Source organism: Phocoena phocoena, chromosome 2, assembly GCF_963924675.1.
Source record: "Phocoena phocoena chromosome 2, mPhoPho1.1, whole genome shotgun sequence".
Classification (NCBI taxonomy): domain Eukaryota; kingdom Metazoa; phylum Chordata; class Mammalia; order Artiodactyla; family Phocoenidae; genus Phocoena; species Phocoena phocoena.
Genome location: NC_089220.1, coordinates 99,561,352 through 99,577,005, shown reverse-complemented (window position 1 = coordinate 99,577,005; position 15,654 = coordinate 99,561,352). Strand labels below are relative to the sequence as shown.

Genomic DNA, 15,654 nt, shown 5'->3' with positions numbered 1-15,654 from the left:
TTGGGAATTTAAGTCTTACCTTAAATTGTAATCATCTTCCTCTTCATATGATTTAATTTGTGTTGAAATAGGCTGAGATCGTACTTCTTGCTGATCTCTCTAGTTAAATAAAACAAAGTCATGTAGGAAAATAATGTACAAAACTAGGATATATTCAAGTGCCTTTCTGATCATTAATTATTTCAGAGTTGTCCACAATTTCTATAAAATCAAAGCACAGAATTCTAAAAGCTATGGTATCAAAATAAGATCTGTAACAATGGAGTTTCACCCTTTCACTCATTCTTGGTTAAAAGAGTCAGTTCTAAGGCAAGATTGTAAGAATGCCAATGCCTTTATATGATCTTAGCTGACTCCTGCTTCCCAACTACATTAGAGCTTCCATCTTCTGTAACATGCAAAGGAAATAAGGTTCACAAGAAGTGGAAACATAAATCCATTTAATGGATAGAAAAACTTGTCTCAAATCATAAAAACTTCAATGTTAAGACGACCACATAGAAATGAAAGTGCTAAAAATGAAGCACTAAGACTGAAAGTTTTTGGAGAAGATGTATTAATATGAAAGTGAAAAAACAAAAATTCAATGTGGCAAAAGTTATATCCATTAGAGGACTCTGATCAGAATACATAATGAATCACTCACTCTACCATAACGTTGAGTTTCTGAACATTATTTTCAGAAAAATTATTTTCCTGCTCTTCAGACACTGACAAAAACTAAAAGATGTAATAAAATGTTTATTTTTTAGTAAAATATTTAATTACAAATGCAACTAGTAAATCTGTAACCATTATCTAAATATTCTCATTCCTAAACTAACAAAATAATGATGGATCTGTCTAAGACATTAAAATATTGCCTATTCTTCCCTGCCTCTATCAACTCCAAAGTGGGGTGGGGGTGGGATTTAAATGAAAGAGAATTATAAATGAATTAGAATAAAAAATTTAAAAAGTTTGAAAGCAGCTACTTTATTCCTCTAAGGAATATTACTATATCCTATCAACTAATATTGGGAATGCTGATACTTAGGGAGGGATGCTTAAAGTAGGAATAACCAATTTGGTAGCCAGAATGGGGCAAATATGCTTACATTGTCTAGTGATGTAACCTCACTACATTTTTCCTGACTATAAATCTGATTATGGTCTAGCCCTAAGAATCTTAGTTATATCCAACTGCAGAGTTTAAGAAACAGATTACCATCTGAGCATTAATGGTAGTTGTTAACCTTTATTCAGCTTCTGTCCAGAGACCATTTTAATTCTATCCTTACTGAATTACCAGTACTAATTCTATATAGCTACTTGCAAATATTAATCTTAAAATAGTTGGAAATTCTATTCAATATTAATGTTCCTATTAATTAGATGATTGGAATATCTAAATGGAAAACACTTTTTCAGTGGCTTTTAGAAAACGTGTGCTGGGCTTCCCTGGTGGCACAGTGGTTAAGAATCCGCCTGCCAATGCAGGGGACACAGGTTTGAGCCCTGGTCCAGGAAGATCGCACATGCCGTGGAACAACTAAGCCCGTGTGCCACAACTACTGAGCCTATGCTCCAGAGCCTGTGCTCCGCAACAAGAGAAGCCACTGCAATGAGAAGCCCACACACCGCAACGAAGACCCAATGCAGCCAAAAATAAAGAAATTTTTTTAAAAAAGTGTGCTTATCAAAAACATATACATGCATGTATACACATACTTATGCATATATTGATGTTCAATTTATGATAATTCACTGAGCTGAAAATTTATGCTTTGGGCACTTTTTTGTATGTATGTTACACATCAAATTAAAAAGTTGAAAAACTAGCATTTACATGGAATTACTATTAATTGTACATTCACTTACTATTACTTCCTCAGCTTGTCGAACCAGATCAGCCACTTTTGCTTCTAATTCTGCATTTAAACACCTAAAAGCAGAAAATAATAATTGTGATAGACTGAAGATTGTAACACAAAAATAAAAGTAATTAAATTTCAATAACTACAATTTAGCTAATCAATAAATGCCAAAACATACACATTTTTATTTGAAAATTAACACAACTATTACAAAGCTTATCTCCAAATCCCCATGATCCTTCTTCTTTCTGGTGGAAGCTCAAACCATGTAACTCCTAGCCTCTCCCTGGCCATTACTTCAGGTGGAATGATTTATTTGGGAAGAATAAACTGGGTGGGTTCAACTCGGTTCCACTCTCCATGTTCTTGGGATCAACTCCAATTGGGAACAGGAGTGGGGTGGGGTGTGGAGGGGGCTGATTTCATCAGGGGTGTTCAGGTGACTGGGGAGGTATATCTGGGGTTTAGTGAGCAGACCTGAGGTGGCTCATACCTCAGCTACATACTTCAATATCAGCTTCATCAGGAATACAGGTGATTACTTTCACCTACACCTGCCACTCCTTTTTTTTTTCAATCTATTTGGAATCTAGCAAAGAATAGGAATACTATTTAGTCCCATTAAGACTGTAAGAATAGCAATGCCATTGTGGGAAACCATTTTTAAAGAAAAAATTGCTCATCATCCTACCACCATCATCCAATCATTTTTAAAATTCCCTTCTAATTTTCTTATGTAGGCACACACACAATTTTGTACTGTTCTGCCATAACAATACAGATGGAATATATTTATCTCTATAATTTTTATAATTAGTGCCTTAAATGGCTATGAAATATTCTAGAGTTGAAGTTAACATAATGTACTAAACCATTCACCCTGTTAGTTGAAGTCTCCTTCTCAGTTTTAAAGGTTAACATTATAATAAACAACTTCAAAAGCATGTAACTTTTAAATTCTATTCGTAGATCACATTTCTAGACTATCTAGGCTCTTCTGAAGTTTTATGAAGAAAATATGCAGAGCAATTTTTTAAATGAGATACCTTGTTTTTTTAGATATGTGATTCAGAAGTACCACAAACCAGTGATGACTCCCACCCCCAGGAAGAAAAAAAGCAGTATCACATCCCTTCTTTAAAAAGTCTGATGTTTTAAGAAATATTTTTGTATCTTAGGATAAGTTAATCAAAATATCTAATAAAGACTTAAAGTTGTACTCAAGATGCCTTTACCTGATTTTTCACATTTCCTTAACAAGAACCAATAGAGGTTTCTGGTCAATATAGCAGGCTGAGATAAATCAAAAGGCTATTCTTCTGCTCCAAAACCCATAGAAATCTGGATAAAATATAATGAACGAAATATTGCTAAACTTAAACTTAGGGAAAATACCCTGGCACTAAAAATAAAGCAGCAACTCAAAATGAGAGCAGTAAACAGGAACAGAAGCCAAAACAGCTTAACAGCTAGAAACTGATGCAAATGAGAGAGTCACAAAGGGCTACACCTGTGAACCACAGACCACAAAAACACTACCCATAACCTCAGGTGAATGGAAATGAAACTAGAGCCGTGTGTGGAAAAGATTCTCTTGTGAGTAATCAGAGCACATAGGAGTGTACTCCAAGTTCATCTTACCCAGATGGTACAGGGACACTATGCCAAAACTTTAATATAGTAAGTTGGATTAGAACCAGTGAAAACTCTGATAAGCTAATAAAGTTAAATGCAAAACCACACTTAGGGATTTACTCATCTAGAACACATGCAACTCTCTCAGAAAGCAAACCCCACTAAAGATGTCTTCACAAAAGTAACAAATTGCATTAAGAAACAAGTGCCTGGACCGGGGGGAAGATGGTGGAAGAGTAAGACGCGGAGATCACCTTCCTCCCCACAGAGACACCAGAAATACATCTACACGTGAAACAACTCCTACAGAACACCTACTGAACTCTGGAAGAAGACCTCACACCTCCCAAAAGGCAAGAAACTCCCCCACGTACCTGGGTAGGGCAAATGAAAAAAGAATAAACAGACAAAGAATAGGGATGGGACCTGCACCAGTGGGAGAGAGCTGTGAAGAAGTAAAGGTTTCCACACACTAGGAAGCCCCTTCGCGGGCGAGACTGCAGGTGGCGGAGGGGGAACTTAGGGGCTGCAGAGGAGAGCACAGCAACAGGGGTGCGGAGGGCAAAGCCGAGAGATTCCCGCACAGAGGATCGGTGCCAATCGGCACTCACCAGCCTGAGAGGCTTGTCTGCTCACCCGCCGGGGCGGGCGGGGCTGGAAGCTGAGGCCCGGGCTCCGGTTGGAGTGCAGGGAGAGCACTGCGGTTGGCGGCGTGAACACAGCCTGAAGGGGCTAGTGCGCCACGGCTAGCCGGGAGGGAGTCTGGGGAAAAGTCAGGACCTGCCAAAGAGGCAAGAGACTTTTTCTTCCCTCTTTGTTTCCTGGTGAGCGAGGAGAGGGGATTAAGAGCGCTGCTTAAAGAAGCTCCAGAGACGGGCACGAGCCGTGGTTAACAGCGTGGACCCCAGAGACAGGCATGAAGACGCCAAGGCTGCTGCCGCCGCCACAAAGAAGCCTGTGTGCGAGCACAGGTCACTCTCCACACCCCTCTTCCGGGGAGCCTGTGCAGCCCGCCACTGCCAGGGTCCCGGGATCCAGGGACAACTTACCCGAGAGAACGCACAGCGCGCATCAGGCTGGTGCAACGTCATGCCGGCCTCTGCCGCCGCAGGGTCGCCCAGCATCCGCACCCCTCCCGCTCCCCGTCCTGAGTGAGCCAGAGCCCCTGAAGCAGCTGCTCCTTTAACCTCCGTCCCGTCTGAGCGAACAGATGCCCTCCGGCGAACTACATGCAAAGGCGGGGCCAAATCCAAAGCTGAGCCCCGGGAGCTGTGCGAACAAAGAGGAGAAAGGGAAATCTCTCCCAGCAGCCTCAGAAGCAGCGGATTAAAGCTCCACAGTCAACTTGATGTACCCTGCATCTGTGGAATACGTGAATAGACAACGAATCATCCCAAATTGACGAGGTGGACTTTGAGAACAAGATTTATTATTTTTTCCCCTTTTCCTCTTTTTGTGAGCGTGTATGCTTCTGTGTGAGATTTTGTCTGTATAGCTTTGCTTTCACCATTTGTCCTAGGCTTCTGTCAGTTTTGTTTTTCTTAAAAAAATTTTTTTTTCTTAATAGTCATTTTTCATTTTAATAACTTAATTTTTTCCCCTTCCTTCCTTCCTTCCTTCCTTCCTCCCTCCCTCCCTCCCTTCTTCTTCTCCCTTTTATTCTGAGCCATGTGGATGAAATGCTCTTGGTGCTGCAGCCAGGAGTCAGTGCTGTGCCTCTGATGTGGGAGAGCCAACTTCAGGACACTGGTCCACAACAGACCCCCCAGCTCCACATAATATCAAATGGTGAAAATCTCCCAGAGATCTCCATCTCAACACCAGCACCCAGCTTCACTCAACGACCAGCAAGCTACAGTGCTGGACACCCTATGCCAAACAACTAGCAAGACAGGAACACGACCACACCCATTAGCAGAGAGGCTGCCTAAAATCATAATAAGTCCACAGACACCCCAAAACACACCACCAGACGTGGACCTGCCCACCAGAAAGACAAGATCCAGCATCATCCACCAGAACACAGGCACTAGTCCCCTCCACTAGGAAGCCTACACAACCCACTGAACCAACTTTAGCCACTGGGGACAGACACCAAAAACAATGGGAAATACAAACCTGCAGCCTGCAAAAAGGAGACCCCAAACACAGTAAGATAAGAAAAATGAGAAGACAGAAAAACACACAGCAGATGAAGGAGCAAGATAAAAACCCACCAGACCTAACAAATGAAGAGGAAATAGGCAGTCTACCTGAAAAAGAATTCAGAATAATGATAGTAAAGATGATCCAAAATCTTGGAAATAGAATAAATTCAAGAAATATTTAACAAGGACCTAAAAGAACTAAAGATGAAACAAGCAATGATGAACAACACAATAAATGAAAGTAAAAATACTCTAGATGGGATCAATAGCAGAATAACTGAGGCAGAAGAACGGATAAGTGACCTGGAAGATAAAAGAGTGGAAATAACCACTGCGAGCAGAATAAAGAAAAAAGAATGAAAAGAACTGAGGACAGTCTCAGAGACCTCTGGGACAACATTAAACGCACCAACATTCGAAGTATAGAGGTTGCAGAAGAAGAGAAAAAGAAAGGGACTGAGAAAATATTTGGAGAGATTATAGTTGAAAACTTCCCTATTATGGGAAAGAAAATAGGTAATCAAGTCCAGGAAGCACAGACAGTCCCATACAGGATAAATCCAAGGAGAAACATGCCAAGACACAAATTAATCAAGCTGTCAAAAGTTAAATACAAAGACAACATATTAAAAGCAGCAAGGGAAAAACAACAAATAACACACAAGGGAATCCCCATAAGGTTAACAGCTGATCTTGCAGCAGAAACTCTGCAAGCCAGAAGGGACTGGCAGGACATATTTAAAGTGATGAAGGAGAAAAACCTACAACCAAGATTACTCTACCCAGCAAGGATCTCATTCAGATTTGATGGAGAAATTAAAACCTTTACAGGCAAGCAAAAGCTGAGAGTTCAGCACCACCAAACCAGCTTTACAACAAATGCTAAAGGAACTTCTCTAGGCAAGAAACACAAGAGAAGGAAAAGACCTACAGTAACAAACCCAAAACAATTAAGGAAATGGGAATAGGAACATACATATCAATAATTACCTTAAATGTAAATGGATTAAATGCTCCCACCAAAAGACACAGACTGGCTGAATGGATACAAAAACAAGACCCATATATATGCTGTCTACAAGAGACCCACTTCAGAATGGAAAAAGATATTCCATGCAAATGGAAAGCAAAAGAAAGCCGGAGTAGCAATTCTCATATCAGACAAAACAGACTTTAAAATAAAGACTATTATAAGAGACAAAGAAGGACACTACATAATGATCAAGGGATTCATCCAAGAAGAAGATATAACAATTGTAAATATTTATGCACCCAACATAGGAGCACCTCAGTACATAAGGCAAATACTAACTGCCATAAAAGGGGAAATCAACAGTAACACATTCATAGTAGGGGATTTTAACACCCCACTTTCACCAATGGACAGATCATCCAAAACGAAAATAAATAAGGAAACACAAGCTTTAAATGATACATTAAACAAGATGGACTTAATTGATCTTTATGGGACATTCCATCCAAAAACAACAGAATACACATTTTTCTCAAGTGCTCATGGAACATTCTCCACGACAGATCATATCTTGGGTCACAAATCAAGCCTTGGTAAATTTAGGAAAATTGAAATTGTATCAAATATCTTTTCTGAGCACAATGCTATGAGACTATATATCAATTACAGGAAATGATCTGTAAAAAATACAAACACAGGGAAGCTAAACAATACATTACTTAATAACGAAGTGATCACTGAAGAAATCAAAGAGGAAATAAAAAAATACCTAGAAACAAATGACAGTGGAGACACGACGACCCAAAACCTATGGGATGCAGCAAAAGCAGTTTTAAGAGGGAATTTTATAGCAATACAATCCTACCTTAAGAAACAGGAAACATCTCGAATAAATAACCTAACCTTCCAGCTAAAGCAATTAGAGAAAGAACAAAAGAAACCGAAAGTTAACAGAAGGAAAGAAATCATAAACATCAGATCAGAAATAAATGAAAAGAAAAATGAAGAAAACAATAGCAAAGATCAATAAAGCTAAAAGCTGGTTCTTTGAGAAGATAAACAAAATTGAGAAACCATTAGCCAGACTCATCAAGAAAAAAAGGGAGAAGACTCAAATCAATTGAATTGGAAATGAAAAAGGAGAAGTAACAACTGACACTGCAGAAATACAAAAGATCATGAGAGACTACAACAAGCAACTCTATGCCAATAAAATGGACAACCCGGAAGAATTGGGCAAATTCTTAGAAAAGCACAACCTGCCAAGACTGAATCAGGAAGAAATAGAAAATATGAACAGACCAATCACAAGCACTGAAATTGAAACTGTAATTAAAAATCTTCCAACAAACAAAAGCCCAGGACCAGATGGCTTCACAGGTGAATTCTATCAAACATTTAGAGAAGACCTAACACCCATCCTTCTCAAACTCTTCCAAAATATAGCAGAGGGAGGAACACTCCCAAACTCATTCTATGAGGCCACTACCATCCTGATACCAAAACCAGACAAGGATGTCACAAAGAAAGAAAAGTACAGGCCAGTATCACTGATGAACATAGATGCAAAAATCCTAAACAAAATACTAGCAAACAGAATCCAACAACACATTAAAAGGATCATACACCATGATCAAGTGGGGTTCATTCTAGGAATGCAAGGATTCTTCAATATATGCAAATCAATCAACGTGATACACCATATTGACAAATTTAAGGGGAAAAACCATATGATCATCTCAATAGATGCAGAGAAAGCTTTCGACAAAATTCAACACCCATTTTTGATAAAAACCCTCCAGAAAGTAGGCATAGAGGGAACTTTCCTCAACATAATAAAGGCCATATATGACAAACCCACAGCCAACATCGTCCTCAATGGTGAAAAACTGAAACCATTTCTCTAAGATCAGGAACAAGACAAGGTTGCCCACTCTCACCACTCTTATTCAACATAGTTTTGGAAGTTTTAGCAACAGCAATCAGAGAAGAAAAGGAAATAAAAGGAATCCAAATCAGAAAAGAAGAAGTAAAGCTGTCACTGTTTGCAAATGACATGATACTATACACAGAGAATCGTAAAGATGCTACCAGAAAACTACTAGAGTTAATCAATGACTTTGGTAAAGTAGCAGGATACAAAATTAATGCACAGAAATCTCTGGCATTCCTATACACTAATGATGAAAAATCTGAAAGTGAAATCACGAAAACACTCCCATTTACCATTGCAACAAGAAAAATAAAATATCTAGGAATAAACCTACCTAAGGAGACAAAAGACCTGTATGCAGAAAATTATACTGATGAAAGAAATTAAAGATGATACAAATAGATGGAGATGATCTTGGATTGGAAGAATCAACACTGTGAAAATGACTCTACTACCCAAAGCAATCTACAGATTCAATGCAATCTCTTTCAAACTACCAGTGGCATTTTTCACAGAACTAGAACAAAAAATTTCACAATTTGTATGGAAACACAAAAGACCCCCAATAGCCAAAGCAATCTTGAGAACGAAAAACGGAGCTGGAGAGATCAGGCTCCGTAACTTCAGATTATACTACAAAGCTACAGTAATCAAAACAGTATGGTACTGACACAAAAACAGAAATATAGATCAATGGAACAGGATAGAAAGCCCAGAGATAAACCCACACACATATGGTCACCTTATCTTTGATAAAGGAGGCAGGAAGGTACAGTGGAGAAAGGACAGACTCTTCAATATGTGGTGCTGGGAAAACTGCACACCTACATGTAAAAGTATGAGATTAGGACACTCCCTAACACCACACACAAAAATAAGCTCAAAATGAATTAAAGACCTAAATTTAAGGCCAGAAATTATCAAACTCTTAGAGGAAAACATAGGCAGAACACTCTATGACATAAATCACAGCAAGATCCTTTTTGACCCACCTCCTAGAGAAATGGAAATAAAAACAAAAATAAACAAATGGGACCTAATGAAACTTCAAAGCTTTTGCACAGCATAGGAAACCATAAAGAAGACCAAAAGACAATCCTCAGAATGGGAGAAAATATTTGCAAATGAAGCAACTGACAAAGGATTAATCTCCAAAATTTGCAAGCAGCTCATGCAGCTCAATGACAAAAAAACAAACAACCCATTCCAAGAATGGGCAGAAGACCTAAATAGACATTTCTCCAAAGAAGATATACAGATTGCCAAAAAACAAATGAAAGGGGCTTCCCTGGTGGCGCAGTGGTTGAGGGTCCGCCTGCTGATGCAGGGGACACGGGCTCATGCCCCGGTCCGGGAAGATCCCACATGCCGCGGAGCGGCTGGGCCCGTGAGCCATGGCCGCTGAGCCTGCGCGTCCGGAGCCTGTGCTCCGCAACGGGAGAGGCCGCAACAGTGAGAGGCCCGCGTACCGCAAAAAAAAAAAAAAAACAAAAAACAAATGAAAGAATGCTCAACATCATTAATAATTAGAGAAATGCAAATCAAAACTACAATGAGATATCATCTCGCACCGGTCTGAATGGCCATCATCAAAAAATCTAGAAACAATAAATGCTGGAGAGGGTGTGGAGAAAAGGGAACACTCTTGCACTGCTGGTGGGAATGTGAATTGGTACAGCCACTATGGAGAACAGTATGGAGGTTCCTTAAAAAACTACAAATAGAACTACCATATGACCCAGCAATCCCGCTACTGGGCATATACCCTGAGAAAACCATAATTCAAAAAAAGTCATGTACCAAAATGTTCATTGCAGCTCTATTTACAATAGCCCAGAGATGGAAACAACCTCAGTGTCCATCATCGGATGAATGGATAAAGAAGATGTGGCTCATATATACAATGGAATATTACTCAGCCATAAAAAGAAACGAAATTGAGTTATTTGTAGTGAGTTGGATGGACCTAGAGTCTGTCATACAGAGTGAAGTAAGTCAGAAAGAGAAAGACAAATACCGTATGCTAACACATATATATGGAACCTAAGAAAAAAAAATGTCATAAACAACCTAGGGGTAAGACGGGAATAAAGACACAGACCTACTAGAGAATGGACTTGAGGATATGGGGAGGGGGAAGGGTAAGCTGGGACAAAGTGAGAGAGTGGCATGGACAGATATACGCTACCAAATGTAAAATAGATAGCTAGTGGGAAGCAGCCACATAGCACAGGGAGATCAGCTCGGTTCTTTGTGACCACCTGGATGGGTGGGATAGGGAGGGTGGGAGGGAGGGAGACGCAAGAGGGAGGAGATATGGGAACATATGTATAACTGATTGACTTTGTTATAAAGCAGAAATGGACACACTATTGTAAAGCAATTATACTCCAATAAAGATGTAGAAAAAAGAAAAAGAAACAAGGGTCCAGGAGGAACAATCAACAGATTGTTATTTCTTTCCTTCTACTAACTTTGGGTTTTGTCTGTTCTTCTATTTCTAATTCCTTTAGGTGTAAGGTTAGGTTTTTTATTTGAGATTTTTTTTTTTGTTTCCTGAGGCAGGCTTGTATAACTATAAAGTTCCGTCTCAGAACTGCTTTTGCTGCATCCCATACAATTTGGATTGCTGTGTTTTCATTTTCTTTTGTCTCCAGGTATTTTCTGATTTCCTCCTTGATTTCTGCAGTGATCCACTGGTTTAGTAGCATATTTTTTAGCCTCCACATGTTTGTGTTTTTTGCAGTTTTTTTCTTGTAGGTGATTTCTAATCTCATAGTACTGTAGTTGGAAAAGATGCTTGATATGATCTCAATTTACTTAAATTTACTGAGACTTGTTTTTTGGGCTAGCATGTGATCTTGAAAAGAATGTGTATTCTGCTGCCTTTGAATAGAGTACTATGTGTTCTGTTTGGTCTAACGTGTCATTTAAGGCCAGCGTTTCCTCATTGATTTTTCTGTCTGAATGATCTGTCCATTGATGTAAGTGGGGTGTTAAAGTTCCCTACTATTACTGTGTTACTGTCCTTCATTTCTGTTGTCATTTGCATTATGTATTTAGATACTCCTATGTTGGGTGCATACATATTTACAATTGTTATATGTTTTTCTTGGATTGATCCATAATCATTATACTACAAAACTACAGTAGCCAAAACAGTATGGTACTGGAACAAAAGCAGACACAGAGATCAATGGAACAGAATAGTGAACCCAGAAACAAACCCACGTTTATATGGGCAATTAATCTATGACAAAGGAAGCAAAAATATAAATGAGGAAAAGACAGTCTTTCAATAAGTGGTGCTGGGAAGACTGGACTACTACATGTAAAAGAATGAAATTAAAACTTTTTTCCACACCATATTCAAAAATAAACTCAAAATGGATTAAAGACTTAAATGTAAGACCATAAAGCATAAAACTCCAGAAGAAAACAGAGGCAGAACACTCTGACATAAACCACAGCAGTATTTTTTGGATCTGTCTCCTAAGGCAGAGGAAACTAACTAAATAAATAAATAATAGGACCTAATTAAATTTAAAAGGAAAGGAAAGGAAAAGAAAAGAAAGCATTGACAGGGCTTCCGTGGTGGCGCAGTGGTTGAGAGTCCGTCTGCCGATGCAGGGGACACGGGTTCGTGCCCCGGTCCGGGAAGATCCCACATGCTGCGGAGTGGCTAGGCCCGTGAACCATGGCCGCTGAGCCTGCGCGTCTGGAGCCTGTGCTCCGCAATGGGAGAGGCCACAACAGTGAGAGGCCCGCGTACCACAAATAAATAAATAAATAAGAAAGCATTGACAAAATGAAAAGACAATCTACTGAATGGGAGAAAATATTTGCAAATGATATGACCAACCAGGGTTTAATGCCCAAACTATATAAATAGCTCATACTACTCAATATCAAAAAAACAAATAACCTGGTTAAAAAATGGGCAGAAGACCTGAATAGACATTTTCCCAAAGAAGAATATAGGTGGCCAACTGGCACATGAAATGCTCAACACTGTTAATCATCAGAGAAACGCAAAGCAAAACTACAATAAGATATCACCTCACACCTGTCAGAATGGCTATCATCAAAAAGACCACAAATAGCAAATGTTGGTAAGGATGAGGAGAAAAGGGAACCCTTGTGCACTGTTGGTGGGAACGTAAATTGGTGCAGCCACTGTGGAAAACAGTATGGCAGTTTCTCAAAAACTTAAAGATATAACTACCATATGACCCAGTAATTCCACTCCTGGATATATATCCGAAGAAAATGAAAACACTACTCTGAAGAGATATATGCACCCCAATGTTCATAGCAGCATTATTTACAATAGTCAAGATATGGAAGCAACCTACATGTTCATCAACAGATGAATAGATAAAGAAGACGTGATATATATATATATATATATATATATATATATATCTGCATACATACCATGGAATACTATTCAGTTATAAAAAAGAATGAAATTTTACCATTTGCAACAACATGAATGGACCTGGAGGGTATTATGCTTAATGAAATAAGTCAGAGAAAGACAAATACTCTGTTATCACTTATGTGTGGAATCTAAAAAATGAAGCAAATAATGAATATAACAAAACAGAAACAGACCTATATATGTAGAGAACAAACAAGTGGTTACCAATGGAGAGAGGGAAGGGGGGAGGAGTACAATAGGGTTAAAGGATTAAGAGATACAAACTACTATGTATAAAATAAATAAGATACAAGGATATATTGTACAGCACAGGAAATATAGCCATTATTTTATAATAACTTTAAATGGAGTATAATCTATAAAAGTTTTGAATCACTATGCTGTATACCCAAAAATGGTATAACATTGTAAATCAAGTATACTGCAACAAAACAAAAAGAAAAACGACAAATATTTGAAACTTGAAGAATATAATAAGAAACATAAAACAAAAAACAATACTTTTTTAAAAAAGAGATGATGCTGAGAATGTTCCAGAAATGAATAAATATAGGGATCTCAAGCAGAATTAAGAAAAAAAATCCACACCTGTACACATCATAGTGAAACTGCAGAACTTCAAAGACAAGGAGAATGTTCTTTAAATTACAAAGCAAATATTTAAAAAGAAGAGAGAAAAATAGTCTACCAGCATGACTATCTTAAATGCTGGCAGTAGATGCCTTATCAATACCTCTAGATTCCAATGGACAATGAAATGGTATCTTTAATGGACCATCGGGAGGTGGGGGGGCAGGGACTAGCTATTTCAAGTTCTATATTCAGCTAAACTATCTTTGAAGAATAAGTGCAAAGTAACAAAATTTTCGGGTAAGACTGGAGAATTTAAGACTCTGATTTTCATACAGAGAGGTAATGAATGGTCTATGCTTCAGAAAAGAGGAAATTGAACCTCGAAAAAAAATGCAAAGAAATGAGAAAACATGATGATAAATCTAAATTAGTACAGAATATGAAAATAACAGGTAAGGGTATTCAAAGCAAAGGGGAAATAAGTATTATATAACTTGACAAATGAGGGAAACCAAGTTAAAGCATTCTAAGGTCTTTCCAAACCAGCAAAGGAAAAATAAAGACATAATGAAAACTCATTCAACCAACAAAAGACAGAAAAAAAACCAAAGAAAAGGCATAAATAGAAAACAAAAATAAGATGGCCCAAACAGCTTCAAATTAATAAACAAAATAATATAAATTCACTCATTAGAAGGCAGAAATTACCAGAGAATATAAAAGAAATGCTCTTAATAAAGCTAAATGACATTAAAAGTTTGAGAATAAAGGAATGAGAAAAGATATAACAGACACTACATAATAATGAAAGGAATTATTCATCAAAAGGATTTAAATAAATCAAACAATATAGCCCCCAAACAAAACTGGACACAATTATAAGGAGAAATTTTTAAATCATAATTATAGCCGATTTCAGTACATCTCTAACAGAAACCCATACAGGTACTAGGAAAAAAAATGGTGATGATACTGATGTTATGGACAGCAATATTAACTAGCTTGATCTAAGATATGAGTCAACAAATAGTGAATACACTTTCTATCAAAGAACACACAGAATATTTACAAAAATTCAACACGTAACTGGTCACAACTAAGTTTCAAAACATTTTTGAAAATCAATATTATATACATTCTCTGACCATAGTACAATTAAAAATAAATTATAAAATAACAAAAATAAAACAAACAAGCAAACAAACGGATGCTTGGGAACTACAAAAACACACTCCTAAAATAATCACTATGAAAAATCATAAAATATTTAAAACTAAATAACCGCAAAAGAAATATATATATCAAAACAGATACTGAAATACCGATAAGCTGTGGTTGGAGAGAAATATACAGAAATTAAATGTATGTATTAAAAAATAAGAAAAACTAAACTAAAAAAAGAAACTAAAAAAAAGAAGAAATAAATCCACCATTAGAAGAGAGAGAAATAATAGAGATAAGACTAATCAAAAAAAAATTTTAATCACATAGATTAGCAATAAAACCAAAAGCTAATTCTGTGAAAAGACCAATAAAACATATACACTTTCCAGCAAGACAGAAAAGTCCCCAAGAAGGTGTGTATAAGGTTACAGATACGGTCAAAACTTAAAACATAAGAGAATAATTAGAATAAATGTATGTTAATACATTTTAAAACATACATGAAGTGGACACTTTTCCAGAAAACTAGAAAATAACCAAAATTTATTCTGGAAGCAAAAATTATTAAAGAAACTGCATTCACAGGCAAAAAAAAAAACCCACACTAGACTCAGTTTCACAATTTTAATCAAAGGGCAGATGATCTCTGATTACAAGAAGCTTCCAAGAACAGACTAAAACAAAAAAGGAAAACTATTCAGCTTATTTTATGTGGCTAGGATAATAATCACATCAAAATCAGAAAGGCAAAGAACTAGAAAAAAGTGCAAGACTAATTTCATTTCTGTTTATAGATGAAAAAAAACTTCCATAAAATTAAAGCAATCTAATCCAGGGGACTTTAAAAGAAAACAAGAAATCTGCCTTTGTAGTTCAGTATGTTAAAACATTAAACGAGGGGGTGAAAAAAATTTCATTGCCTAAGTAAA

General features: G+C 37.4%; 1 protein-coding gene across 1 annotated transcript in view; it reads right to left on the bottom strand.

Moving 5' to 3' along the window:
* The window catches only part of TEX9 (testis expressed 9), a 169,361-nt gene that overhangs the window by 72,015 nt on the left and 81,692 nt on the right, over positions 1 to 15,654 (bottom strand). The window contains exons 4-5 of the mRNA XM_065871733.1: positions 1,861 to 1,924; positions 20 to 99 (exon numbers count right to left, since the gene is read on the bottom strand). Coding sequence (XP_065727805.1) covers positions 20 to 99; positions 1,861 to 1,924 — 144 coding nt within the window. The remainder of the gene's footprint in view (positions 1 to 19; positions 100 to 1,860; positions 1,925 to 15,654) is intronic.